Below are 27794 nucleotides of genomic sequence, written 5' to 3'. Positions count from 1 at the left end.
GACATAAGATATTCGCTTTTAACTGGTATAGGATAAGGAGAATTTGACAGGGCAGCAGAATCACCATCTGAGACTCTGAATTTTAGTACTACCGGAGGTGTCATTTCTAGAGGTAAGAAATGCAAACAGGAGCTGATAGGAAGTTGTATTTCCCAATTCAGTGTCCTTCAGCAGCCTGCATTTTAAACCACAGTCTTCTATTACAACTCAGCATTTGGAAGTGTCTAGCTTAGAGTAAAAAAGAAAGGGTTCCCAGACTTCCAAGAGACTGCCTTGGCCAAGATGATTGCCATTCATACAATCAGTGGGTAGAGACAGTGGATGGGTTGAGAAGACAACCTTTACACTGCTGCTCACAATACAGCATTTTGTCACTGGAATCAAAACTGCTCTCTCTGTTTAATGTAAATGTTCAAATTACTGATATCTAAATGAAATGCTTGATTTCTAGGTCAAACACTGAAGTCTTGTAGTTAAACTATAAATTGGTGGTTGTAGGCTTTTTTGTTTTGTTTTCTGCAGAACAGGAGGAGTATCTGTTCAGAGGTATAGGTGGTAAATAAGTGAAAACTAATGGCAATCAGCACAATTTTAAAGAAAGGAAGTACAGGAGAACACTTGCACATGTTGTACAGAGAGGCTGTGAAGTTTCTGCATGTTCAAAATTCAACTGAGAAAATGCTGGGCAAGTGACTCTAGCTGACCTTGAGTAGGATTTTGGGCTAAGCAATCTCAAGAGGTCCAGTACAATGACTCTAGTCACAGTGCCTTTTCCTAGCTTTGTAGGACTGCTGTGGTGTGCTGCATTTGATGAGAACATCCACCACCTGAAGGAAGATAAGCAATTGCTGTTATAGCCTGATAAATAGCAACAGAAGTCGTTGAGAAGGACTACAGCTATTAAATAAGGTGACAGCAGCAATGAGAAGATACTACAGCAGTATGTCTTCAAGACTGTGAGAAGGCTGTGAGCTCTCCTGAAAATACTTCCCTTATCAGCTGCAGTTGTGGATTTTCAGTGGAGGAATATTTAACTGGATAAGGAGCAGGTGAGCTTGCTGGTTACTAAAATACGGCCAATAAATTGAGGACAGTTAGTGGATAGAGTTTCCCAGAAAAACTGTGGATGCCCCATCCCTGGAGGTGTTCAAGGCCATGCTGGATGGGGCCCTGGGCAGTCTGATCTCATGGGTGGCAACCTGCCCATTGCAGGAGGGGTGGATCTCAATGATCTAGGTTTCTTTCAACCTGAGCCACTCTGTGATTCTATGATGATTCTTTCATAAGCTAGTTGGATTCTCAGCCTGACTCCAAAATCACTAAATTAAAATCCTAACAGTGAAAGTCTGCTTTACACTTTGAATGATTCTCCTCCTTCCCTACACTGTTGTTGTGGTTTTTTTTTTAATGTACGTGTTCCCCCCCTGCACTTCATTTTCAACACTCCGAGCACCCTGTGGCCTTGATCTCACCTCCTCCCTTAATCCCATGCAGCACTAGGTTGTAAAAAAAGGCCTTACAATGGAGGTGTCTCTATTTTCATTCACCTGACAGCATCCACTAGTCAGTTCCCTTCCATGTAATGCAAGTTAGCCCTACCTCCACAAATAAGTCCTGGCAGCCTTCTGGAGAGCCAAGATTAGAGCAGTAACAGAACTTGTTTGCTCCTGGGCCTCAGACTTAAACTCTACAGACAAACACCAAAAACCAATAATCTTACAAGCAGCCAATCCAAACTAAAATGCCAGTGCAGTTTACAATGACGTGACATTACAGTTGATGTACTAGGCGGGCGATATTCAGCGTCTAGTCCTCATAACCTGAACACCTTGGAACAAATGGTACTTGGGTTGAATCTCCCAACCTTATAGCTAGAATTCAGGAACCATAACACACAAAAGCAAAGCGATAAAGAACTCAAAACATCCGCATTTCCATTTACATTGCTATCCTTTGTGAATTCCTTCATCATAAGCATTTTCAGCATTCAAGCAGCTGAATAACAGAGCCCTCTTTTAACCTTCATGGCCTGAAGCATGAAGGAAAATAAACCCTAAATCAGGTATACGGAATGCGAGTACAATTTTCTTAGCCCTGCTCAATCTGTTCCATCACGTCATAACTCACTACATGGGACAGATTTACAGCCACAGTCATTTCGTCCGTGCCCTCCACGCTAATGCCTGTGTGAGGTACGGTATGTCCCGAGCGCCATCCTGTGCCGATGCGAAATACTGCACCGGACGTAAATCCCAAGGGCAAGTGCCCTCTTTTAATGATGAGAATGAGATTTTCTCGGCTAAGTGCTCACTAAGCATCATGAAATTTCATGCGTTATAAAGAGAATTTCCTATCTTCCTCCTCTTTCCTATATATTTCATCATATTTTTAATTATCCGTATGGTCAAATGCATGTGCAGTTGGTGCTACAGTAGCAGCTGCGTCCTTTTGTTCAAACCTGGAGCACTTATTTCAAAACCCAAGTCATATATTTACTTCCCAACCCTGCCACGTGACGTAAATGGTGATGAACTATCAGTATGACTCGAATACACTTTGCACTGAATATAGTATGCAATTTCTAAGGCTTAACAAAAATCTCTGTAGCCTCTGCTGTCAACTTCAGCTGCCCTTCTGACACAGACTTACAACCTTTTGTGCTTGGAATGACTGTATAGCCACAAAGCCTTCCATTCTTTTAAATTCACATCAATGCTGTTTAGTAAGACTGGATTTCCGTAAAACGCATTTCCTGCTGAGTGCTATCGTGCTTCAGTTCAGTACTGTAAATGAACTGTAATGATAGGGTTGCTATGAGATTAAAAGACATATTGAATGTGTAAACAGACAAATCATCTAGCTAAAATGAAAAAGTCTACTTACGGGCAAATCGTGAAAGTGGCCGTGCATTTTTGTCACCCGTCTCATTTGCAACTGGAAGGAGAAAAGACAGAGAAACAAAAAGCATTAAATTTAAGTCTTTTGCACTACCTGAAATTACTAATATTACTGAGTTTCCTGCACATAAATGAGAGACAGCTATTCACAGCATCTGCAGTTGGGTATACACACAAAGGTATAACACAGATGGTTTTTTTGTGTGTGTCTGTTGTTGTTATTGTTGTGTTTGTTTTTTTGCCATCAAATGCATGGTTGTCAGTTCGTCTGGTTTGGTTCTCCCTTCAGAGTCAGCATGCCATTCTATAGGCATCTGTGAACTTGCCCTGTCCCACATAATAGCTGAATCATAATTAAGAACTAGCCATTAGTAGTATGTAGCAATATATGATTAAAGTAATCCTTGCAAATTCTATTTTATATCATAGATATATCATGAAATATATTTATTATATATCATTCACATAGATGTTGTATCAAAGCATCATTTTTGCCCTCTACATAAAAAAAAAGTAAGATTTTTCTGCCCACAGAAGAAAATTTATTAATCCAGAGGAATATTTAGTAGCAAAATTAAATGAAATGTAAGGATCTAAATACAGGAATCCTGGGACATTTGGAACTGCAAATAAATTATCATCTAGGATAAGAGCAACACTATACAAATCCTGCTTTTTTCTGCCTTAGATTCATACTGCTACAGCTCTCAATGTTTGTATGACCCAGATAACACACAGCTAGCCAAAAGCATAAATGACTCTTTAGGATTCTCGAAGTACTGAACCATAGAACAAAAATGAGTTATCAAGAAGATAAATTACCACCCATGACTAATTTATTATAGCTAGAGTAATCATGAGGAACAGCACTTATGGGCAAACTGAGAGGGCAACATATTACGAGTGAGCACATTAAACCTTGAAAATTCTTTATTCTCTTTAAAAATGCTACTTTCCAGAGATGAGACCCATCAAGCTAAGAAATCCTATAAAGGGTTGCAAAACATGACTAGCACACAAATTCATAGTTGCCTAGCACTGTAATGGTGTCAGCAAAACAGGGATGTACTCTTTTAGGCCAGAAAAGACTTGAAGCAACTCTGTGAGGAGGTGCAGCCGCCATGAGGCCTCCCCTCAGCAATTCTGCTCTGGGCTGGACAAACCCAGAGATTTCAGCCACTCCTCATACATCTTGCTCTCTACACCCTTCACCATCTTCGTAGTGCTCCTCTGGATGCTCTCTAATGGTTTTTACAGAACCAGGCAGGGTTGCTACCCACTAGGATCAGGCTGCCCAGTATCCCATCCAGCCTGGCCTTGAATGCCTCAAGGGATGGGGCATCCACAACCTCTCTGGGCAGCCTGTGTCACTGCCTCACCACCCTCTGAGAAAAACTTTCTTCCTAACATCTAAGCTAAATCTCCCCTGCCTCAGTTTAAAACCATTCCCCCTTGTCCAATCACTATCAGAACACGTAAAAAGTCAGTCTACCTCCTGCTTACAAGCTCCCTTCAAGTAATGGAAGATTGCAATAGGTCTCCCAAGAGCCTTGTCTTCTCTAGACTGATTAATCCCAGCTCCTCCAGCCTTTCTTCACAGGAGGGGTGCTCCAGCCCTCTGATCATCTCTGTGGTCTTCCTCTGGACCCATTCCAATAACTGCACCCTCCCATACCAGGGGCCCTAGGCCTGGACTCAGTACTCCAGCTGGGGCTTTACAAGGGGCAGAGTAGAGAGGGACAATCACTTCCTTCTCCCTGCTGGCCACCTGTCTTCTGATGCAGCCCAGGATACCATCGGTCTTCTGTGCTGCAAAAGCACACACCTGGCTCACGTCCAGCTTTTCAACCACCAGGACCTCCAAGTCCTTCTCCACAGGGCTGTTTTTAATGAGTTCTTCTTCCAATCTGTACTCATATGTGGAATTGCCTCAACACAAGTGCCCCTCACTGATAAACCTCATTAGATTCTCCTGTGTCGACTTCTCAAGCACTTCCAAGTCCCTCTGGACAGCATCCCTCCCTTCTGCTGTGTCGACTGCACCACTCAGCTTGGTATCATCAGCAAATTTGCTGAGGGTACACTCAATCGTACTGTCTACGTTATTGAAAAAGATGTTGAAGAGCACTGGTCCCAAGATGGACCCCTAGGGGACACCACTCGTGACTGACCTCTACCTCGAATAGAGCTGTCGACTACAACCCTCTGCCTACAGCCAACTAACCAATTCTTTGTTTACCAAATAGTCCAGGCTTCAAATCCATAACTTCTCCATTTAGAGATAAGGATGTGGTGCAGAACCATGTCAAAGAGCTTGCACAAGTCCAGGCAGACAGCATCAGTTACTCTTCCTTTGTCTTCTGATGACGTGACTCCACCACAGAAGGCCACCGCATTGGTTAGGCACAATCTGACTTCGGTGAAGCTGTGCTGGCTCTCTTGAATCACCTCAACACCTCACCTGCGTTTTAACATCTCTTCCACAAGGACCCACTCCATGATCTTCCCCAGCACAGTGAGGCTCACTGGCCTGTAGTTCACCAGGTCTTGTCCTCTCTTCTCCCTTTCTTGATATAGAAGTGATGTTTCTGACTTTCCAGTCATGCAAGACTTTGCCTGACAGCCACAACTTTTCAAATATGATGGAGAGTGGCTCGGCAACCACCTCAGCCAGTTCCTTCAGAACCTTGGGGTGCATGTCATCTGGACCCATAGACTTGTACACACTCAGCCTCGCAAGGTGGTCTTGGACTTGCTTTGCTCTTAAACTAGGAGGGATTTTGCTCCCTCAAGCTCCACTTAGAAGTTCAGGGACACAAGAGGCCTGAGAAGCCTGACTGGCCATGGAGACCAAGGCAAATAACTCGTTAAGCACCCCAGCCTTCACTGATTCTGAGGAGGCCAGATCTCCCTTTTTGTTTATCAGATGCACTCTCCTATGCCTGTCTATTCTGCTCACCTTATCTAAAGAATCCCTTACCATTCCTTGCCAAGTTTAATTCCACCTCCAACTTGGCTTTCCTCCATTCCTACACATCTGGACAGCATCCCTATATTTTTCCCAGACCACTCATGCCCTCTTTCCATTAATATTTTATATCCTTCATATGCTGTGGTGCCCAAAGCTTCACACAGTGCCCGAGATGAGGCTGCACAGCACAGTGCACAGTGAGACAACCCCCCCCCTCACCTGGCTGGCAGTTTGGGCCTGACGCACCATCCCCAGGTATGGTTGGCCCTGTGGACTGCCAGGGCATTACGCTGATCCTCAGATCTTTTTCCATGGGGCTGCTCTCCAGTCTCTCATCCCCAGTCTGTACATACATCCAGTCTGTTCCTCTCCAGGTGCAAAATGTAGCACTTTACCTTCTTAAACTTCAGGAAGCTGCTGGTTGCCCAGCCCTCTAATCTGTATGTGTTTCTATGTCTCTGCAAGGCCTCTTCACCCTGGAAGAGTCAGCTGCTCCTCCCAATCTTATGTTGTGCACAAACTTACTTAGCATTCCTTCAAGTCTTCTATCCAAGTAACTTATGAAAATGTTAAAGAGAAACAGCCCCTAAAACAGGTATCTGCAGAAATCTACTGGCCAGCCTGATGTAAATCCATTTACCGTAACATTTTGAGCACTACTCATCAGCCACTTGGTCATCAACTGTGTTATGTACTTGTCTTTAGGCTGGACATTTTGTTCTACAGGATACTGTGAGAAACAGTATTAAAAGCTTTTCTGAAAACCAGAAAAATCATATTTACTGCTTTTCCTTGGTCAATAAGGTGAGTAACTTTGTCATAAAAGGAGATCTGCTTCATTACGCAGAACTCAGTCCTCGTGAATTCGTACTGCCTGTGACTAACGACTGCATTCTTTCGTGTCTCTTTTCAATGACTTCCAGAATAATCTTCTCCAGAATCTTGCCAGCCTCCAAAGTGAAGTTCTTCATTAACAAGTCACAGCATCGTCTTGCTCCTATTAGCCAGTAGATGGTGCCCTTAAAACGTGCCAATTACTGAAGCTCAGAGCTGGAAGCACTGAGCAAGCAAAGGAAGCTTTTTGTACCTCTCTGTGGATTAGTATAAGGACTGCAAAAGCCCTCTTGCTGCAACCAGACAGATAGATTGGGAGACTTCAGCAGGCACAGTCACACAGACACTTTTCCAACAGGGACCTCAAATTTTTTAAAAGAAAATATTGGAAAAATTCAGAACGTTTCTTACACTCGGTATTTATTTCCTCTTGATCCATCCTCAAAAAATGATATTGGTGCTTCCTTATCATAGCCTGGGGAACTTACCCGGCAAGCAGAAGCAGGGACCATGAGGTCTCCCAGGTCCCACAGGATGCCCTTCCTTGCCAAGCACAAACCCCATCCAGATAAGCTCTCCCATACAAAGATATCAGAGTGACTGCACAGTTAGGCAAGTCCAGAGCACATTATTTCAGAGTCAGATCTGTTTTCGGTTGAGAAGACAGCATGCTGAAGGCGAGGCAGAAGCATGCTGCATCAAGGCCTGGAAGCCCAGCAAAGGACACGGAGCTGCTGGAGCAGGTCCACAAAGATTATCAGAGGGCTGGAGCACCTCTCCTATGAAGACAGGCTGAGGAAGCTGGGCTTGATTTTTTAGCTAAGAGAAGGCTCCAGGGAGATCTCATTGTGGCCTTCCAGAACTTGAGGGAATCTTATGAACAGGAGATGACTTTTACTTGGTCCGGTAGTGATTAAACAAGGGGGAATGCTTTTAAATAAAAAATGGGAGATTTAGATTAGATGTCAGAGAAATTGCTCTGTGGGAGGATGGTGAGGCACCGGTACAGGCTGTCCAGAGAAGCTGTGGATGCCCCATGGTCCATCCTTTGAGGTGTTCAAGGCCAGGCTGGATGGGGCCCCGAGCAGCCTGATCTAGTGGGTGGCAGCCCTGCCTATTGCAGCAGGAGATTGGAGCTAGATGAGCTTTAAGATCCCTCCAACCCAAACTATTCTATGATCCTTCCATGATGAAAGAGCTGACCCAATACTAACTATGTCCATTTCTGTAAGGAGAAAACGTTCAGCTAACATTGCTATAGCTGATGTATAAATGACAAGCAGATAGGCTTTGTCTTCAACTCAGTGCTGCCAGCTTGCACTTGGGAGGCTGGACTGGTCCATTCTGTGGTCTTCAGCATCTCTCTGGATCACAGCACAGTCTAGGTAAAACCTGAATATGCATTAATATCCACATTGGGGCAACAAGTGAATCTAATAAAACATAAAGGCTAATTAACTGTACTTTTTCCCCCTTTCAAGTATTTTCCCTGCTCAGGGAGTAGATGGCACTCCTGGCTCACTAGGGCTCCAGGTGTACACAAGGTCTCAGATGTTTGCCACCTGCCAACCGGATATTGCAGCAAGAGTTTCAAAGCACTCCACCCAACATCTGTGTTTGGGAAGGCCAACTCACATAGTCATGACATCCAACGGAACAGGTGGTGTTAATCCTCTCAAATATAAGCATTTTCCAGTTCCAGACCACATGCTTGTTTTTACTGCTTTCCAAACATCAGATTGTGTAATATGCAGAATAATGCCCTTCCATCTGGTGTACGCTGATCCAGAGCAGCAAACTCCGGTAACACAAGCAAAGCAATAAGCGGGACAGAAAGCTGTGGATGTTGGTCCTGAACTACTGGCAAGATTTCTGGTACAAGTGAGCTGATCGGTGCCTAGGAATGTTATGGGACCAATGAAGTGAAGTGCGTGCACAGGTAAGATCTCAGATGGGTTTAGCCCTGCAGTCAGAAAGGGAAGGCATCAGAGACTTCTGCATATATTTTGTGAGATGATGCATGATGTTTTCACTGTGGGACATAAGCATATGTATCCTAACATTGTCTTACGGGATCTTCTGAAGACATGAGCAACTAGCAGATCTGTACATGTGACACGCAGATGAGGAAATGCTTTTAATCCAGAAGGACAAAGATCTCCACTGTTTATTGACAGCAATAAGCTTTTGGGAGTAAGCAAGTATGAATTAATGAAACTGGAGCAAGCTGAGTCTCAGAGAGAGCAAGTCACAACCCCCACCAGGGACAATCTCTTGTATTCCCTCTATCGCGGTGGTGGATCTGCACTGCTGAAGGGCACAGCCTGGCTCCAGGCGCTCACAGGAATTTGAGAGCAGGTTTCAAGACTGCCAAAAAAATGATTTTTTTTTTTAATTATTTTTTATTTGCAACTCTCGTTTTCAGTCAAATACATTCCCTGCGAATTTTCACACGGAATGCACAGAGTTGCAATTGGACAGTGAACTAAAAAGTCTGATCGTGTCTCTCTATCACACCTTAACAAGCCCTCTCTGACCAGAGAGGGTCGCAGTCACACCTTATTCACAGCACTGCTGTTTGGAAGTACATACAGCTGTGTTCAAGGATGAAGCATGGGAAGAGTAACATTTCATCAAAAACCTCTGATGAACACCCTGAGAGCTCACTGAGAACGGCAGCCACTGCCATCAAACCAGGCTGAGGCAGTTTCACAAACATAAGATAAAATGTCCCATCAGTTTTGTGGTTTTGGTGCTCCCTTTTTTTAATAAGAAATATTAAAGATAAAAATAAGTTTTACTACCTATACGCATTAACTATATTATATATTTTATGACAGCTGCTCTGAAAGTAACGCCTCCTATTTTATTATGTTGACCCACAACATCACAGGCAGATGTTGGCGGTACGGCAGTAGAAGCTGAACTTTCCCACCGATATTCCACTACATTTTATTGCTGTGTGACAAATGGCAGCAAAGGGGCAGTCTGACAAAATGGTCTGACATGGAAGTGTGTCTCTGCAGTGAAGGTGTGTCACTGAATTCCTCAACGCAGAACAAATGGCACCCGCTGGCATTCATCCACACTTACTGAACATTTATGGAGACCAAACAGTGGATGTGAGGCAGTTTGGTTGCTTGTTCAAGCAGACAAAAAAGTACCAGGCCTAGCCAAATTTCTTCCATTTCAAATGTATTATTTCATAATATGCCAGCCTGAAAAACTCAAGAACATCTCCTTATTATAAAGGTATCTTCTTAGGTACGATCACTTCTTTGATTAACATGGACCATTCATGTGAGTTCACCATACACAAACTCAGAGTCTGGGCAGTCTTCATTTTATAACGTTTGACTGTTAAACTACCTTCCCTACAGCTTGCCACCCTTTTCTGCAGCAGGTATCAATTCCACCAGTACACCCCCTCAGCCAATTTAGCTTTCAAGGATCCTTTGTCAAATTTCTAGTACAATGCAAAGAAAAACATACCACTTCGTAGTATTGACTCATCAAGACTGACAGACAACAGCATATCATCCATTTCTTGCAGATGCAGAGAGTAGTAAGAAAGTCAGCTATTTCCTACCCATAAAAAAGCACACTTTCAACTTGGGAGAATAAAAAACAGCTCTGCTGTTGCTGAGAGAGTAGTTTGATTTTTTTTTTTTTTTTTTTACAGACAAATCAAAGCCTCTCCCATCACCTCTGGGAAGTCCAGGAGTTTTTGCTCTCAAAGACTTTAATGTGGTTACATGTCTCATAAACTTATAAAGCTCTGTCTTAAAATAGCTTGTTTTGTGCATCTCATAAGACTCTGCCAGAAACTGCTGGCAGTGTGGGTTATGACCTACCATTTAATTTCCAGCATAAACTTACTCACAGTCAATTTACATCAATTTCTTCTAGCACCAGCAATCTGTTTAAGCTGAAGCATTTCTTCTTTCTGGTGCTTAATCCCCCTTTGGCTTTCGCAATGAAAGCCCAAATTACCCCTTTTCATCATCACTTTGTGGACTAAATACATCATTGCCTTCCAGTCCTGTCTTCTTAACAGAACAGATATCTGCACATCTCCTCTCCATCTTTATAGAACCTCTTCAGAGTCGATTCAGTTTCTTACAGGGCTCTTGAATATCTGTGTACATTACCTGATCCTTGTCTGGCCACACGTTAGTTGGGCCATAACACCCCCCTCATTGAAATAACAGACTCTCAGATCATAGTAGAAGTTCTTAAGTCCTCATCGGCACAAACTTCCACTCTGTACTACTAAATTCTACCCCTTGCTTTTTGCCCAATCGATCATCTGAATTGCACTGTTAGATATTCATATCTAACAGTCATTCTATTCATATCTCTGTACTAGCAATGCTTTGTGTCACCAGCAGCAATTATCAGCACTTTCCCTCTTTCTGTCACAGTCATTAACAAAAATTTTAAACGTGAGCAATCCCACACAGAGATCAGAAGCACAATAACCCCAAAGGAAGCATTTTCTGGTGGCATTCTTACTCATTTAGAAACAAAGGTTCCTCATATATATATATATTAAAAAAAAAAAAAAAAAAGTATCTTCCTGAGACTTTGAATGTAAGATCAGACTTTCTGTAAGATCAGAAAAGACACCAACCTGCTCATAATGAGACATTTTGTTGCTGGATAGAAAATTGACCCCTCTGGAGTTAGTCACCCAAAGAGCTTTCAGCATAATACTGTCAAATCCAACTACCAAACAGAAAAAGCCACTAACTTAATATGACTTGAATTGGTTGTGATGCAAGTGTCAACAGTACAGGCAGTATAAACACAGACTGCTAAACACAAAGTCAACAAGAAGTTGACATGAAACATACAGCATCCTTTTGCTAATCAGAAACATTGGATGGCTTCACCATCTCTCCAAACTTAAGATTCTTAAGATTCTAATTACTATGGTTCAAGTACACAGATAGCAAAGGCACAACGTAAGACTACTCTAAATAAGAGAGATGCTTCCAAATACTTCTGGAAGGCAGGAAACTGCTATCTTTACTGGTAAGTAAGAATCAAGAGGCAATACTCTAGCCAGTATTTCCCAAAATAACTTCCAATGGATTTTTGTTGCTGCTGTTTGCCTGGCAACTGCACTGTGCACCAAACATTGTCATCCTTCATTAACTGGAAGAGGAACACCATACTTTGCTGATGATTCATTCTCCTTATGAAAGGATCTTATACTGTAGATTTTTGTATTTGTGACGGGAAAGCGACTTCTGGAGTGGGAGGCACTTTGTTCACTCAGGTAATGGAAGACAGTTGCTGCCTTTCTCTGAAAGGACTCTCATCCAGGCACATATTTCAGGGCTGCATCTTATTGACAGCCACACAAATGTTTTCAAGAAGTGCGAGGTGAATACAGGGGAGTAATAATAGAGAGACAGGTGCAAAACATCTGTGTGAAAATAAGTAGAAATGATCAATACTCTGAGCATCAGCTAAATCTCATTTAGAGGCACAGATGCAAACACTGAACTTGCAAAGCATGACCCTACTAGCACCCAAAGAGTCCAGCACTGATGCTGGACTCTGGAGATTAGGGAAAATACGACCAGCAGCTGGCTAGACCAAACCAACCTTCCACACACGTTAGACATATTGCAAACATCAAAAATGAGCAGTGGTCCCACATAATCTATTCCAGTATTAATCTGTATTCTGTATGTTGAGCATCCCCCAGTTCCCCAGGTTCACAGAACAAACTGATCTGCTCATGTAAGCACCAGGCTGCTCTCATTTCCAAACTCTGCCACGTCAGTCTTCAGAGTACAAGAACAGCCCCTGTGCCCCTCAGATACACAGGTAAACACAAGCCTCTGGCACACCCAGCCACCAGCAGCATGGGATGGACCCATAAATGCTTGGTAAGAGCTTGAAAATGGCTACTAGAGAAGCTGTGAGTCAGGAGATGATGGAATAGGTTAAAAAAAATATTATATAACATACAGATACATATATGTATAAATGAAATGTATAAATAAAATTCCTCACTGCTACAAGGTGATGAAGCTCCTTTAACTTCTGGCTTCCAGAGTAGGGCCTTTCTTTTTTCTGGAAGCATACAAGCTGATTTCTCCATTTAGACTGTTGTAGCAAATCCACTCACATCCTTCTCCTAAGGGTAACTGTACTTCTGGAAGGCTTGGTCTACATCAGGTATTTCTGTGCAGTGAATTTAAGACAGGTGAATGGAAATGTTAAGCTGTGGGATTTTTGGAAGATGATTCTACCCATGAAGGTTACAGTAACTTCTCACTTCCATCAGAAAATACATTACACAAGCAATACCACAGCAAATGGCATCCAGCAGGCACAGGAAAGGTGGCATCTGATGTGGTAGCCACTCTCCCCATGTAAAAAGGCCCAGTCACATTTCTACATAGCTGAGGTGCCACTCTCCACAACTAGAAATAAAGAGGCAACACAAATACCAGGTGTTACTATTATTCTCTAAACTATTCCCAGTAATTTGCTGACATGGGATAACCAGACAGCTCTGTCTTACTAGAGCAGACTGGAATACAGAAAAAAATCCAAATGAAAAACCTGCAGAATCTTCTCATTTCGGTACTTTCTCTGAAGCCTCTGTTTTCTCTCCACTCTGCAACCAAACTCTGGCAAAGGCACATGCTTTAGGTCTGGCCCAGTTGAGCAGCTCTTACTGTGTGGGCTTTTTTTAATACTGTCTTCTCATTCAGAGATGGTCCTTATACATCACTTGTTATGATATCAAGTCACATCATTTAGAAACCAGCCCCCTTGTGCAGGTGGATCCTGAAAGTTTAACAGCCTTGATTTCAAATGCTTTGAGAGTCTGCAGTAACATGCTGTTTTCCTCAGTGACACCAGATCAGGTCCTGAGGAAGAAGCATGCAGATTAGTGAAACTCAACATTTTCAAGCACTTAAAGCGCTGAAAACCAAGTAAAAGAAATCAGGCAGCTGCCAGAGCACCCTTGGGACACCAGCAATCGCGTTGCTCCACATAACTGGACAGTTATAACCTAAAGGACAAAGGTAAGTGACTCACAGCAGAGGCAGGTAATTAAAAATGTGAACAGGAAAAAGACACTTTCCTTCTCACTTTGATGGAACTGTAAATTAAAGGTGCCTCGTCCAAAGCTGCAGAGCAATTTAACAACAGATTTCATTAGGATGCTTTGGCAGTGAAAGAAGTTACACTGCAAAGACAGCTGAATAGAAAACCAGGCTGGTTTCTGAGGGGAAAAGTGAAGAGATCCACATTTTTTAGGTGTCAGTGGAGGCTTCCTATGGAAAATACTGATTTTTGCTTGAAACCTTCATCTCTTTCAGTCTAGAGACCTTTCAACTTCAAAATGTAGACACTATTTCCCAGAGGAAACAGGCACTTGTACAAATTAAGTTGAAAACTCAACTTAATGTTTCAAAATATATTCATGGAAACATTCAATAAACCCTCAAGTGGCATTAGTCCCTAAGTTACCACTAGGTAAATGCCAGTTCAGAAGGAAACTATTTGACTGTGTTATTTATTAAATTCCATCTGGGATCCAATGTTCAGATTGAATTCTATCCTACCATCACCTTTACAAGGCCTGTTTTACCCATGCTTCTAAGCTTCATAAAATGAGCTTGCATAAGTGTTATCAACTCCCAGTCAGCATGAATTCTTTTGATAAAAGTAACTCCTGTGATGTCTGAGTAATTGTAGTTAAATTATACATAGAGCTCTGTAAAAAAAGTCGTCTAATGGTTCTGAGACAATAGAGCTTTACGTTACAGTTAACATGAACACTCTTTAAGTTAAAAACATAGATCAATGTATTTTCCTAGGGGAAAATATTTTGGAGGCTGAATGCTAGTATAAATAAAAAAGCAAAAGCCTGCAAAGTCTGAAGGAAGTTTCAAAAGCACGTAATTACAAGAGGGTTCTTAGTTAAGGCAACTGGAGGGAAGACCCAAATACAGGCTAGTTCCTCTTCCCAGCTTTCCCTGACCGTTCACCAAGACCCAGTGCTTAGTACTGTTCCCAAAGAGTTCCCACTGAGATCAGATTGACTTTCAGATGCTGGATCATTTATAAATGAAAGCTCCCAGACTCTCCTGTCATATCCACATCCACTTTTTCACTTCATAACAACTCATGAAGCATAATCAGAAACCACTCTCCAGTCCATTAGCTAACTAAACATAGCACGACAGACAGAAGTGCACAGATAACTATCATTGCATCTGCCTCAATCCTGCAGTCAGCACTGCAAAAATATCTACAGTTAGCAAATACTTGTGCTGTGTTTAATAGCACACTCATTCCAATATAGACATTGTGAAACAATAATATCTTGGTAAGCAGAAGCCAGCCAGAAAGGCTGCTTTGCCACTATTTTAAAGCCTAATATTGTAGTGCAATAACTCTGTGCTCTACAAAGTCTCTAAGTGATTCGCTAAACAACAAAGTATGTGGCTCTCAAGGGCTTGCAGCACTGGGTCAAAAACATCACAGTCATCAGAAATTTACTGCTGTAATCTATTCAAAAACATATGCATCATCGCCAGACCAAGCACACGCTGTGCCTGGCAAGTCAGCCAGCAGAGCACCCTGCTCAAAGAACCAGCAACCCTCAAATGTAGCATGAAAAAGACGAGACCAAGACCTCACAGGGACTTTCGTAAGCTGAGTCTAACATTATTCTGATTCCTGAGAATTCCTACAGAATCTTCAATACTTGAGATTCTTTCAGGAGATAACTTTACAGCAAATGACTTCTCAAAGGACTTTTAGATAGCTCCAGGAGTAAGCAATGGCTATAGTAATCTATCTCCTTTATATGCAGCCTCTGCAAAGCATGCCTGTGAAATGGAGGAAGCCCAGAGCAAGGACAAAGAAAGCTGTCAGCATTATGCTCAGTAGGGGATCTCATCCTACCAGCTCAGGACTGGCACAGTGTTAGCAGAGCTGCGGAACAGCTGTGAAAGCCTCAGTCATTTTGGACCACTGGGTAACAGTGGGACATAAATGAGAAGATTGTGTTCATTTATTTTCATAACACAATAAAAAGTGAAGTTAAAAATACCAAATCTACCAGACCAGAAGATTTCCATTCTACTCAAGTTATGAGAGGAAAATCCTCCTAGGAGATGGAGAAAGATGTACTCCATAAACATGCACATCTATTGTTCCCAAGCCCATTGTTCAGAACTTGTGTCGTCACTTTATTTTCTCCCCTGGACCTTCTTCACTTCAGTTGATGTCACTTCAGCGCAAACCACAGCACAGAGCCGACATTTATTGAGGACTGGCAGGGCCTCGTGAACTCCACCAGAGCACCGCAGATGAATTTAAACATCAGCCTTACTCACACATTTCCATTAGTGCAATGAAAGCTGAATTGCCTCTGCGGTGACGGAACAATAAAGAGAAAACACTGTTGGTGGCAAGCCTGCTGAAAACAGAGGCATGTGGGTGTCAGGAAAAGCAGAACTTGCTTCCAGAACCTAGAAAAGGACTGTCTTTGCTCTTGCACAAGTCACACCCACCTTCAGCAGGGCTGCCTCTTAATTGCAGTCCCACTAATTTGTAACATTCTGGGTATCAGTGAGCCTGCTTAGAAAGAGCACTACCACTGCAGAGAGATCAGGGCTGAGCAGAGGTTTTTCTGCTCTACCACAAAAAAAAAAAAACTTCAACGAGGAGAGAAAGAACTTGTTTTATCACCCCATTGCCACTCCACTTAATCATAATATAGATTTTACATGTGTCTGGAAAGAAAAGTACCTCCTGTGCTACAACAAAAAACTCCTGACTCCCTACTGAAATGTGCAAGCACAGCTCAACGGGTATTAGGGATGTTCAGATCTGGGTTACCGTCCCTTTCTTTAACGAGCTGATATGCTGCAGCAATCCAGACCTTAACCCTGCTAAACATTCTCATCTGGGCATTTCATGCCCTGACTCCTACATTTCGTAGATGAATTTCAAAACTCATGGACTTTGTGGCATTCGAGTGGTAACAGCAGAGCTGATGCCAGGAAAGGCCAAAGACACAAAGAAAAATTTACAAGCACTAATAGAAACAACTTGTGTAACCTTCTGAAAGCCATTTCATAATGCCCTTTCTCCAAAACAATGTGGTTTTTCACCCCATATTGTCATGACACTGTCTTCAGCAAGAACCAAATGCAAACACCGTGGTTTTTTGCATTGTGGGGCATAGTTTTTAACACTTACACTAGACCTGGGTCCATTCACATAGCTAGCAATCAGCCATGGTAGTTACTATGAGAAAAGAACTCAGTACTTTTTGTAAGGAGACAACACTCAGCACTTGACAGCAATTCACAGGGGTTTTGTACCAGGAAGAAATTAGAAGAACATGGATTAACTGGCAAAAATCCATACTTCCTTGCTCAGTAAGATCTCCCCAGCAATAATCTAGTACTCTCTGACCTACAACTATTCCACTATAGAGTTTGGTTCATCCTCTTCTGTGTCTGCTGGAACACTTTTCACCCCTTTTCTCTACTCCTGCAATTGCCTTGCAGTGCGTGGAGCAATCCAAGATGTTTCACTTACAGCACACAAGAGAAATAAGCAAAGGAAGGGAAGAACAACACAAGAAACACGTTGCCACTGTCTGGAAGAACAAATGTAGGGGACTGCTTTCCCTTTTGAAAGTACTATGGAACAACTGCCATGTTGTCACCTATGTCTAGATGCTCTGCCTGGGTACCCTAATACCAGATCTCCACAGAGGAAACATCTGTGCAGGGAGATGCAAGGAGACCACGTCCATCATTAGCCAAGCAGCAAAGCGGTGGGGGAACACACTCTACAGATGCCTACCAGTCATGCTTGTGGTGACAACCCTGCCATACAGCACAGCCCCAGAGGTGGCTAGCCACTCACTGGTAGGGAGATCCCTGAGTGCTTCCTAAGGCCACTTTCACCCCAAGAACACAGTAAGGGGAAGGATAAGAAGAATAAGAATACCAATTTTTCTGGTCTGTGAAAGAAGGATTGACTTCCAATCTTTTGCTGCTTTTCTAAAGAAACCTGTTTGTGGCAGGATCCCCGGATTCAGGCCAGAATGTAGACACAACAATTTAGAAGTACAGTAATCTGAAGTCTAAAATTTGTCAGCTTTGGAAACTTTCAAAAAGCAATTCCAAACTGTCCGTATCACGGCTCCTTCAGCTGTCTCCAGATTTAGCTGTAGTCAGACACAGAAGGATTCAGACTCCCAGAATGGAAGTGCAGATGTAACTATTATCTAAACACTTGGATCGCCCCTCCAGCCCAAAATGAGAGGTTTCTAATGTGCTCAGCTTTAATAAATTACATTCTGAAATACACCTTAAGATACAGAGGAGAGCAGCAATACAGAGGAGAGCTGAAAAACTTACATTCTACCCAACTGCAGAAAATCTTCATTTTGTTTTGATTTCCTGTGCTGGAACCAAGGGATATAGCCTCACTGGGTAACCAGTGTGGATTTTATAGCTCCTTCCTTCAGAATCTGCACAAATCTCTGCCGAAATTTGGTGTGACAGTCTCACACAATATCACAAGAAAATGAAAGGTCTCTAAATGCAATCGGTTTCTTCAATATAAAGTCGCATCAGCTACTTCCAGATGGGGACGTTTACGCAAGCAAACTCATTAGAAATCAAGAACCCCACAGAAGCATGGTGCAACTTGGATTTAGATCAGTCTGTACATGTATGTGAACTGTAATATATACTGACACAATTTACATGGAATCAAAATAGATAGATGCCACATTATCATTTTGTACGGTGCTTTTGTCCCTATCATATTGGTAGTATTTAATCAAGGCTTAAAAGAAAAGGTCTTACTGAGAAAAAAAGAGAAAAAAAGCACTTTCAGAAAGCTTTATTTGATTCGGTGCAGTGTGATAACATGAGTACAAGACACTTTCCAGCCTGAAGCTGTCTGGGATCCTTACACTTTGGATCCACCCTAAGTGTGCAAGCAATCTGATGGGCACTCACTGAGGTAACCCCATCAGTAGCACGGCCTGTACAACTTCTCTAGTCCCCCTCCCAGAACTCCCAGTGTGTGCTAATCTGCGGCACCACAGCTGGCATTCCAACACAGACCACATTTCACAGCCTTTGGCACAGAAGTCGTTCCTGTTTGCAGCAATTCTACAGCTCTGAAGCAAGTCTCTAAATGGCTGTGAGGAAGCCATTTCAAACTTCCTATGCACCCACCTCTCCGAGGTTTTAAAAATTTGAGATTTTGGTGGTTTCCTTATTTCCCACTTTGTTTCCTCTACAAAGACCATCCAGAATGCAAAGCTGTGCTCTAGCTGATGTTCTGCATGCTGACATGTAATATTGGTGGCTTTACAGAGTACAAAAACCTCATTCAGTGTTCTGAGGCAAAAAAAAGTTTTCCAGGAAGGGTAAATCTTAAGTTGCATCACTTAAGTTCCAAAATATCTCAGAACAGATTACTAGATTTTATGTTCACTTTCTTCAGCTCTCAAATGAGGGTTCTGAAAGCATCTTAATTTAAGAAAAAAAGAAAAAAATGAGAAGAGCTTACAAGCTGAAATGTTTTAAGAAAAAAGTTCTGTCACATTGATTGAAACTTAGACCAAGTGGCAGCACGTTTTGAGCTAGCGATCCAGAAGTGAGAGGTGCTAACTTCTGGGCAAACTCCAGCATTGCAGAAATGGGCAGATATTTGTTAAGCACGTCATCATCGTGGACCAAGTCATGCAGCTGAACTCTGGGTCAAACAGAAGAATAACAGAGAACAGTGACCAAATCTGTAATGACATTTGGGGTGTTTTGAATGCATCTGCTTCCATTTGGGAAAGCACACTAGAAAATAAAGCTTTTGAGACAGTGACTCAGCTAAGCTGTTAAAGACAGAAGTTCTGGCAGGATTTATAACACATGCCTTTATGAACAGGAAAGTTATTTTTTTCTTGCTAGAAGAAAATCAGCTGTATTTACAAGCAAAGACCAGTTATCTTCTAAAGTTGAAGTAGCTCCATACCCAGCAGAGTAATAGCACCCATGTTCACCACCCTAATTGCTAAATTTCCTTTCAATAGGTCCAGTAACAAACGGCTTGCTCTGTGAGTAGCAGGTGGTCATTGCAACAAATCTAAGTAGTGTTTCATCTATGAGCGTGTGGAAGAAAAGCTCCATCAAGCCCACACAAATTAGTTGGATTATTTGTAATGATTTCACAGGAAGCAGGCCCAGACTTCCTGCCAAACTCCAAAGCCGTTAAGAGAATGACAACGTCCTTGGTTTCCCAATGCTTCCCTAATGAAAACAAAGATCAAAATACACTCTTGTTCTAGCAGTCCCTAAATTATGCTTTGAGATATTTCGATATTCAGATAGATTTAGAATGATATTTAAATTTCACTCTTACTAAAAGATTGCAACTACTGACTATGGAAGAGTTCCACAAAGCAGTCAAAGTGCATAAGCACAACTGGATTCCTGCTTTCAATCAATACTACGTTAGTCTTGTGACCAAAAAAATTCTCAACCTTTCACCTTCCATTTATTTCCAAACGCACACCAAACTCTTCCTCTGTTTCCAAGGTAAAAGAGAAACTATTTTCATCCTGCTTCAGCCTCAGTGGCTGAAGGCAAAGCAAATGTAGGAACATGCAGAAGGGGGATGGCAGAACTACTGCTTACAATGCTACTGGTGGCTTGCAATGCCTTGAGCTGCTCAGGAAACTTTGGACAGGCTGAGAAAAAATAGAGAAATGAGAAAACTGTTTTTTACTTTTACTTTTTAATACTGTTGCTGATTGTTTTGAACCATGCAAAATCTCCCTCTGACATCCTGAGAAATACTCAAGTATCAGGAAAGCAATAAAAATCAAATATGCAGTTTCTATATGCTATCTTCTTCAGAATCCACTTCCATTCAAATACTGTATGATCCTTCATCTACTCCAGGCAGCTGAAAGTCTACGGCAATCCCTTCTCCAAAACCAAAAATCTTGTTCAAAATGTTCACTCTATCCAACGAAGAAAAATAAAGCTTTTGTTTGTTGGCTTTTTGTCTGCTTGGTTGTAGCTATGTTTTAAAACACATCTTTTAAAAAAAACCAAGATGTTGTACAACTACATGTTCTCTAATCAACAAGAAAGGTACCTGTTAAGTACCGTTCTGTTAAAGTACAAGGCTGGAATTTGTACAGTGCTGGAAAGTGAAACAAACTGCAGTGATTCTCATCAGTGATTTGCTATCCTTACAAGCATGTTTAACCCACTACTTTTCTCCAGTTCACTCACTTTTCCCTTCTTTTCAAATGAATTACGTAGTTGAAGACTTACTTGCACATTCCTAATTTCCAAAATTTTTTCTAGATTATATGATCATCTGTTTCTTTCTCCTAAAAGGATATTTTATAGACATCTAGATTGGAAAAGCATCTGAGGATAGGGTCTGCTTTTCAGATGTGGAGATCTACAGTGCAGTGTAGTCATCCAAGTCCCCTTTACAGCCAATGGAAAGAAAATGGCGCTCCTAGGGAATGATTCAGCTCAGCCTGATACCTAAAATAGGTCAGATGAATAACACCCTGCAAGAAACAATTTCTCTACACTGAGTATAAAGGCATATAATGTGTTTACTTCAGATATGGATGATTTAAATTAGGTGAAGTCCTGCCCTGCCCTGGTTTCCTGTGCTGTCGGTGCAGACTTCTGAGGCTCTGTCCTTGGAAATAACTGGGCTGTGTGAAAACCACCAGTAACATTAGGTGAGGTTATACCTACAGCACAGGAGCTGCTTGACCTCAGAAACATCTAATCCACTGGGGAAAAAAGAAAGAAAGAAAGAAAAAAAGGAAGGGAGGAGGAAGGGAGGAGGAAGGGAGGAGGAAGGGAGGAGGAAGGGAGGAGGAAGGGAGGAGGAAGGGAGGAGGAAGGGAGGAGGAAGGGAGGAGGAAGGGAGGAGGAAGGGAGGAGGAAGGGAGGAGGAAGGGAGAAGGAAGGGAGAAGGAAGGGAGAAGGAAGGGAGAAGGAAGGGAGAAGGGAGGGAGAAGGGAGGAAGGGAGGAAGGGAGGAAGGGAGGAAGGGAGGAAGGGAGGAAGGGAGGAAGGGAGGAAGGGAGGAAGGGAGGAAGGGAGGAAGGGAGGAAGGGAGGAAGGGAGGAAGGGAGGAAGGGAGGAAGGGAGGAAGGGAGGAAGGGAGGAAGGGAGGAAGGGAGGAAGGAAGGAAGGAAGGAAGGAAGGAAGGAAGGAAGGAAGGAAGGAAGGAAGGAAGGAAGGAAGGAAGGAAAAAGTTGTTCTTGGAGAGGTTTTCAAGCAGGCTCATTAGAAAGTTGCCATGGAAACATTCTTTTCTATTGGTAGAGCACACTTTGACAATAAACTCTTGTGGGTGTGACCCTTCAGACTTAAATTTTGTAAGGCTAGTAAATGAGGCCTCCTGTGAATTTCTCATGGGCACTTCTATTTCCCCACTGAACAGCAGAGAAAAAAATGTATGCTGCTGTTCCACACGGGGATGAAACAGAGCCATCTCCAAATAACAAAGAAGTCACTGAGCTGCGCACAGCTTAAGGAAATGAAAGGTACTCCAGACTTAAAGTTCAGCCCCCATGACAGGTGAGCTTTGTGCTTTCTTGCTCACCAGATGAACTAGCTTTAAAAAGGACTGAATCCATTACCACTACGGAACAACAAATTGCCTCAGTCACATGTGCCTGCCATCCCTGATGCAACATCTTGGTCATAAAACAGTGCAACGTAGCAGATCAACTCATTCTCTGGTATATCTAGTATCTCCAATGCATTTTATCAACAGGTGCTTAAATTGACAGTAATACAATGGCATCCTTGCTCAACCGAAGTGATATTTCTGTCTCCAGGAAATGCAGGATTGATGCAGCCATTACACTGCAACACTGCTCAGTTAAAAAATAAATAAATAGAAAAAGCAGATTATGCTTTGGGACCTTCAGTCCAACTTTTAAAGACATCTGAGACACGTGTCCTTATGCTTGTGCTACAGCTGAAAGCACAGCTTCAGCAATCAGGTTATGAGGAGCTTTTGTAAATGGTTTTTGTTATGCAGATAGAGTGACCATTTTTCAATAGCCACGAACAACAGCAGCCTTGCTAAAATCGTAAAGAGGAATGCAAACAAGTTGTTCCTGAAGAATTAAGATAGCTAGAGCTTTTGTATCGGTAGCAAAGGTATCTCAGGGTACTGTGGTAGCACAAAAACCAATCAAAACAGCCAATCAAAAGGGGGCTGGGGGGGGAGTGAAGAGGGAAGAGAAAGAAAAAGCAAACCCAAGACCTTTTTTATTCCTCATTTTCCTGGATTTTTTTCAGCTGTCTCATGAAGTCTGACTTGATACTGCCCAGTAAGTGCCACACAACAGAGCACAAGAGGTATCCAGTATCCAGTGTCTCGACAGCAGTTGTAGCCCAGCCATACACACCTTCTCAGATGCATTTAACATCATTTCTGATGCATATCCTAGTGCTATGGTAGGTTCCAGAGCTGAAGAAGGGCTACAACACTGAAGCACCACTTAAAAATACATTTTCCAGCTGGGATATTTCAGGTGAGGTGATCTAACATACTGTGTAATGTGCCACAACACCTCACTGCTTTTGTGCCTTCCTGGTTCCAGCTGTTCCCTGACACAGAGCTATACAAAGAAAGATCCCATGCAAATGCAAGGCCAGGCCTTTCCAATGGATGACAGAAGGCCAGTACTCAAACATACACCAGCAGTGTGCCCTTGCAGCAAGGAAAGCCAATGGTATGCTGGGCTGCACAAGTGGTGGTGTTAGCAGAACAGAGGTGATCCTTTGCTTCTGCCCGCTGATGGGGTGGCTGCACGTGGAGCTGGGTCCAGCTCTGGGCTGCCCATCTATCATGGTGTGCTCCCATGTGTGCTGTGGAGTCTCCTCCTTGGAAATCTCCAACAGCTGCCTGGACATTGGCCTGCCAGAGGTTGGGCCAGATGGACCCAGAGGTTGGAAGAGATCTCTGTAGATCATCGTGCACTTTGTGATTTTGTCACGTCTGCAAGCTGCACTGAGCATGGCTGGGAGCTGAGAGCACGGAAGGCACTGTGAACCTCCTCTACATTTTTTCCTCCAGATACATTAGATGGTTAGGACATAATTTTTCAGTATCTCACTCTTATTCTATGCAGAGTCTGCAATACTTGACAGACTGAACTGCTCTTTGTGGTAATCCTTAACACCAAACGTTTCAGTCTAGTCTGCTTCCTAACAAAGATGCTACATAATAAAGAAAAGGGTTGATATAACTGAAAATGTTTTATTCTTTTAACCATACATAAAGTAAAAATGGAGTCACTGAGGTGAACATGTGCTACAATTAACACAACTGATAAAGGATGAGCTATTGCTCCTATTAATTACTGCTATATTTACTGATTCAAAAAGTGACAACCATTAGCTTGGACCACATATTAAAGCCTTTCAGCTACTGGGCAACGTGGCACAGAGTTAGATATAGGTCAGATCAGCACTTTCAGCAATAGGCTCTGCCTGCATTTTCTCTTAATGAGTTTACTCCTAAAACAGAAAAGAGGACACATTGCCTCCGATTTCTGCTGAGTTCCCATCAAACCAATTAAGAGCATGAGTGCAAGACACAGGCAATTTCTCTTTCTTTTTCCTGAGGAAATGAGCTCACTATTTCATTTGTTTTGGATCTCAACCTTTACAGCATATCGTTTTAATTTTTAACCTGTATGCACCCCCGAGACCATCACTGTGTCCATTTATGTTTCCCTCAGATACCTTTCTCTGTACAGATAGGTCATTCTCAGCAGGGAATAGAAACGTGCTGTGAGCTCTGGCTTGGTTACCAGCTCCCAGGAGAGTTCACTTGAAAGGAACTCCAAAACATGCAGCCTCTTCATTCACAAAATATTTGGTTTTACAAGGCAACAATCCCATTGTTTTCAACAGTGACCAAATATACACCATTTCCTTCGTCGTCACATTGCAGTCTACATGCCCTGGGGGATCCAAGTTTAGCCCTCTGGCTGTCAGGAGAGCTCTGGAGGAAGTCCTGACAGCCGCTCTCCTTTCCTCCCCTGCAAGGCTGAGACCTCAGGGATCAGCTAGCCCAGAGGTGACCTGGAGCACACCTACAGAGCACTACCAGGAGTGAATCCTAGAGAGCACTTTGTTCTACCTTTCCTTCAGCACTTGTCTATACTTACTAATGTGTAACCTGACACGCAGAGAAAGAGGAACAAAACACTTTTAATGTTTCCCCATAAAATCTGAAAAGCTAAGATGCCAAAACTCTATGGTGTTTTGCAGAGAAGCACAGCAATTACTTTCCAAACAGTAATCTCTTCCGTTGGAGCTTCCTCAAGTGCCAGGTATTCACTGCCTTACATCTCTTGTCATCTATACCTCTGCTAAAATTGTATTCAGTTTCTGTGTTATTCCTTTACCTCCCCATTGCCATAACCTTACACAAACACACACATGCACATTTACAGTGGGGCCTTGAAAATTTCTTTCGTTGTCCAAAAGATCAGCAATTCAGCTTCATGCTGATGACAGACCTGCTAGTTTTTATATGCACAGGGATCTTGGATTAGGGTATATCCTGCACAGCAGGTGGATTCACAACATGGTGTGTCAGTGGTAGTTCTGCCAGGAAATGCCCTGTGTTTCACTTTTTCATCTACCAACACCGGCAAGTTTGCGTGGATGGCAGGCCATGAAAGACTCATCCCTGGCTGCCCAGTCTGCACTGCAGAGCAAGGGCACCACATCATCTTTCTGATATGACTTCAGCATAATGCTTCACCCCAAACTCTACAAATCACTGGAGAAGTGTCCAACTTCCTCTCCTGTGCACTTTCTCAAGAACAGGAGCCTGAAGGTGACAGTGAAACACTCAAACCAGTTCTGATGCAGTGTATCCTGTTGTTGCTCAGCCCCTGTGGAAGACTCCTTGCTGCTTGTAGGGGAAGAGATGCACTGCACGAACTGCCTATCACTCAGGGTACTTTAAGAAACCTCTGCAAGAGAAGCTTCAAACTGAAGAGGGTAATGCCTTGCTTTTCCCTCCTACATTCAGTGTCAGTGCATGCCTGTTCATGAAAATCTGAGCCTCAATCCAACTGAAAGTGGCAGATTTTTGCCATTCTTTTCAATGAGAGAATAAAATCCTACCACAATACCCCAAAAAAAAAAAAATAAAAAAAAATAATAAAAAAAAAAGTAGAAGCTAAACTAGGGTGATTTTTAAAAGTCAGTGGCTTTTTTTTTTCTCTCTGTACTCTCATCAGGAGAAATTTTATATTCACCTACGGAATTACTCAACAAGTTTGGCTGGGACCAGTCTCTTAAGATCACAAGGTCTGCTTCTTGCTTAAAGGAAGGCTAACTTGCAGAACACTGCCCCAAGTTACAGGCTGAAAGTAACTATTTTAACTACTCCTTCTGAAGTCTCAAATAGAATGGATCCAGAAACGCAGCAAGAGTGGCTTCACCAGTGGAAATGCTCTAAGTTGCTGTCTTCCTTCATTTTGCATTTTCTTTGCAAGTACTGTTGGGGAGCCACAATGTGATTTGTTACCAGTGCATGCATCTCATATTTATTTATTATTTTAAAGCAGCATGGGAGAAGATGTAAAAGATTTTTAACTTCTATCAGGACTCCATTCTGAGTGGCTGGTTGAGAATATCTGCCATACTGTGATAAGCCATCCTGCTCCACATTGCCTTAAATTCAGACTATGAAAAGAGCATATGCCTCTGAACAGGACAACAGTAGGACAGGATTTATTTCCTCTACCTCATGAAATCAAGCCTGATCTTTAATTAGCAAAATCTAACACTGGTCTGGACTGCCAAGCAGGTGGCACAGAAAGAAAGGGTTTCTTAGAGAATGACACGTGCAAAGAGATAATCCTGGTAAATAAACTTCTCATTAATAGGCAACACAGCAAGTCAACCATACAGTAACGTTACGCCACTTGATAAACTGCTGGTGCAGATGTTAGGAGCACCACCATGCACTGCTTCCCTTTCCAGCTTGTTTGCTTTCTAGCAGCTTGCAGCAGAGGTGGATTGCACGTGCTTTTAGTGAAGTCCCTGGGCAAAACAGTGACAACGACCAAAACAAAATGCTACTCTGATTTTAGAAGTTGTATTTGATTGTTCAAATAGAAACATCAGCCAAGGAAAAACACATCTTTCTTTGTTTTTCTGGAAATCACTCAATGAAACTCCTCTGAAACTGGAAGGGATTTTTTCTTTCAGTAGTAATACTACAAGGAGATTAATTCTGGATTCTGTATGAAAATTTCTTGGCCCTTTCTAAATATATTGTTATGGCAGCTGAACCAAGAGCCATACCAACATCTGTACAACACAATAGATGCTCAGTAGATGCTTGGCTTTGAGGCTGGAAAACACGTACAACATCAGCCAGTCCAACCATCCAGCTATCACCAACAGTTCTCACTACACCACGTCCCTCAGCACAGCATCTAAAAATTCCTTGAACACCTCCAGGGTCAGTGACTCCACCACCTCCCTGGGCAGCCCATTTCAGAGCCTGGCAACTCTTTTGGAAAAGTAGTATTTCTTGATATCCAGCCTGAATCTCCCCTGGCACAACTTCAGGCCATTCCCTCTAGTCTTATCACTGGTTACACAAGAGAGGAGGTCGACTCCCAGCTCACTACAACCTCCCTTCAAGTAGTTACAGAGAGCAATGAGGTCTCCCCTGAGCCTCTTCTACTCCGGAATGAACATTCTCAGCTCCTTCAGCTGCTCCTCATAAGGTCTGTGCTCCAGACCCCTCCACCAGCTTTGCTGTCCTTCTCCGGACACATTCCAGAGCCTCAGTGTCTTTCTTGCAGTGAGGGGCCCAAAACTGAACACAGTACTCAAGGTACAGCCTCACCAGTGCTGAGTACAGAGACATAATTACTCCTCTGAACCTCCTGGCTGTACTATTTCTGATAGAAGTCAGGATGCCACTGGCCTTGGCCACTGGAGCACAAACTGCTGGCTCATATTCAGCTGAGCATCAATC

The 27794-nt window shown here is 42.7% G+C and overlaps 1 protein-coding gene across 4 annotated transcripts in view; it reads right to left on the bottom strand.

Annotated features, from left to right (window-relative positions):
• PDE1C (phosphodiesterase 1C) overlaps nt 1-27794 on the bottom strand; it is a 306686-nt gene that overhangs the window by 239530 nt on the left and 39362 nt on the right. For all 4 annotated transcript variants that reach the window (XM_052692642.1, XM_052692650.1, XM_052692641.1 and 1 more), the window contains one exon: nt 2884-2934. In XM_052692642.1, the coding sequence (XP_052548602.1) occupies nt 2884-2934 (51 nt within the window). The remainder of the gene's footprint in view (nt 1-2883; nt 2935-27794) is intronic.

This window comes from Tympanuchus pallidicinctus, unplaced genomic scaffold, assembly GCF_026119805.1.
Source record: "Tympanuchus pallidicinctus isolate F22 unplaced genomic scaffold, pur_lepc_1.0 scaffold3, whole genome shotgun sequence".
NCBI classification, from domain to species: Eukaryota; Metazoa; Chordata; class Aves; order Galliformes; family Phasianidae; genus Tympanuchus; species Tympanuchus pallidicinctus.
This window is presented reverse-complemented; position numbering and strand designations above follow the sequence as displayed.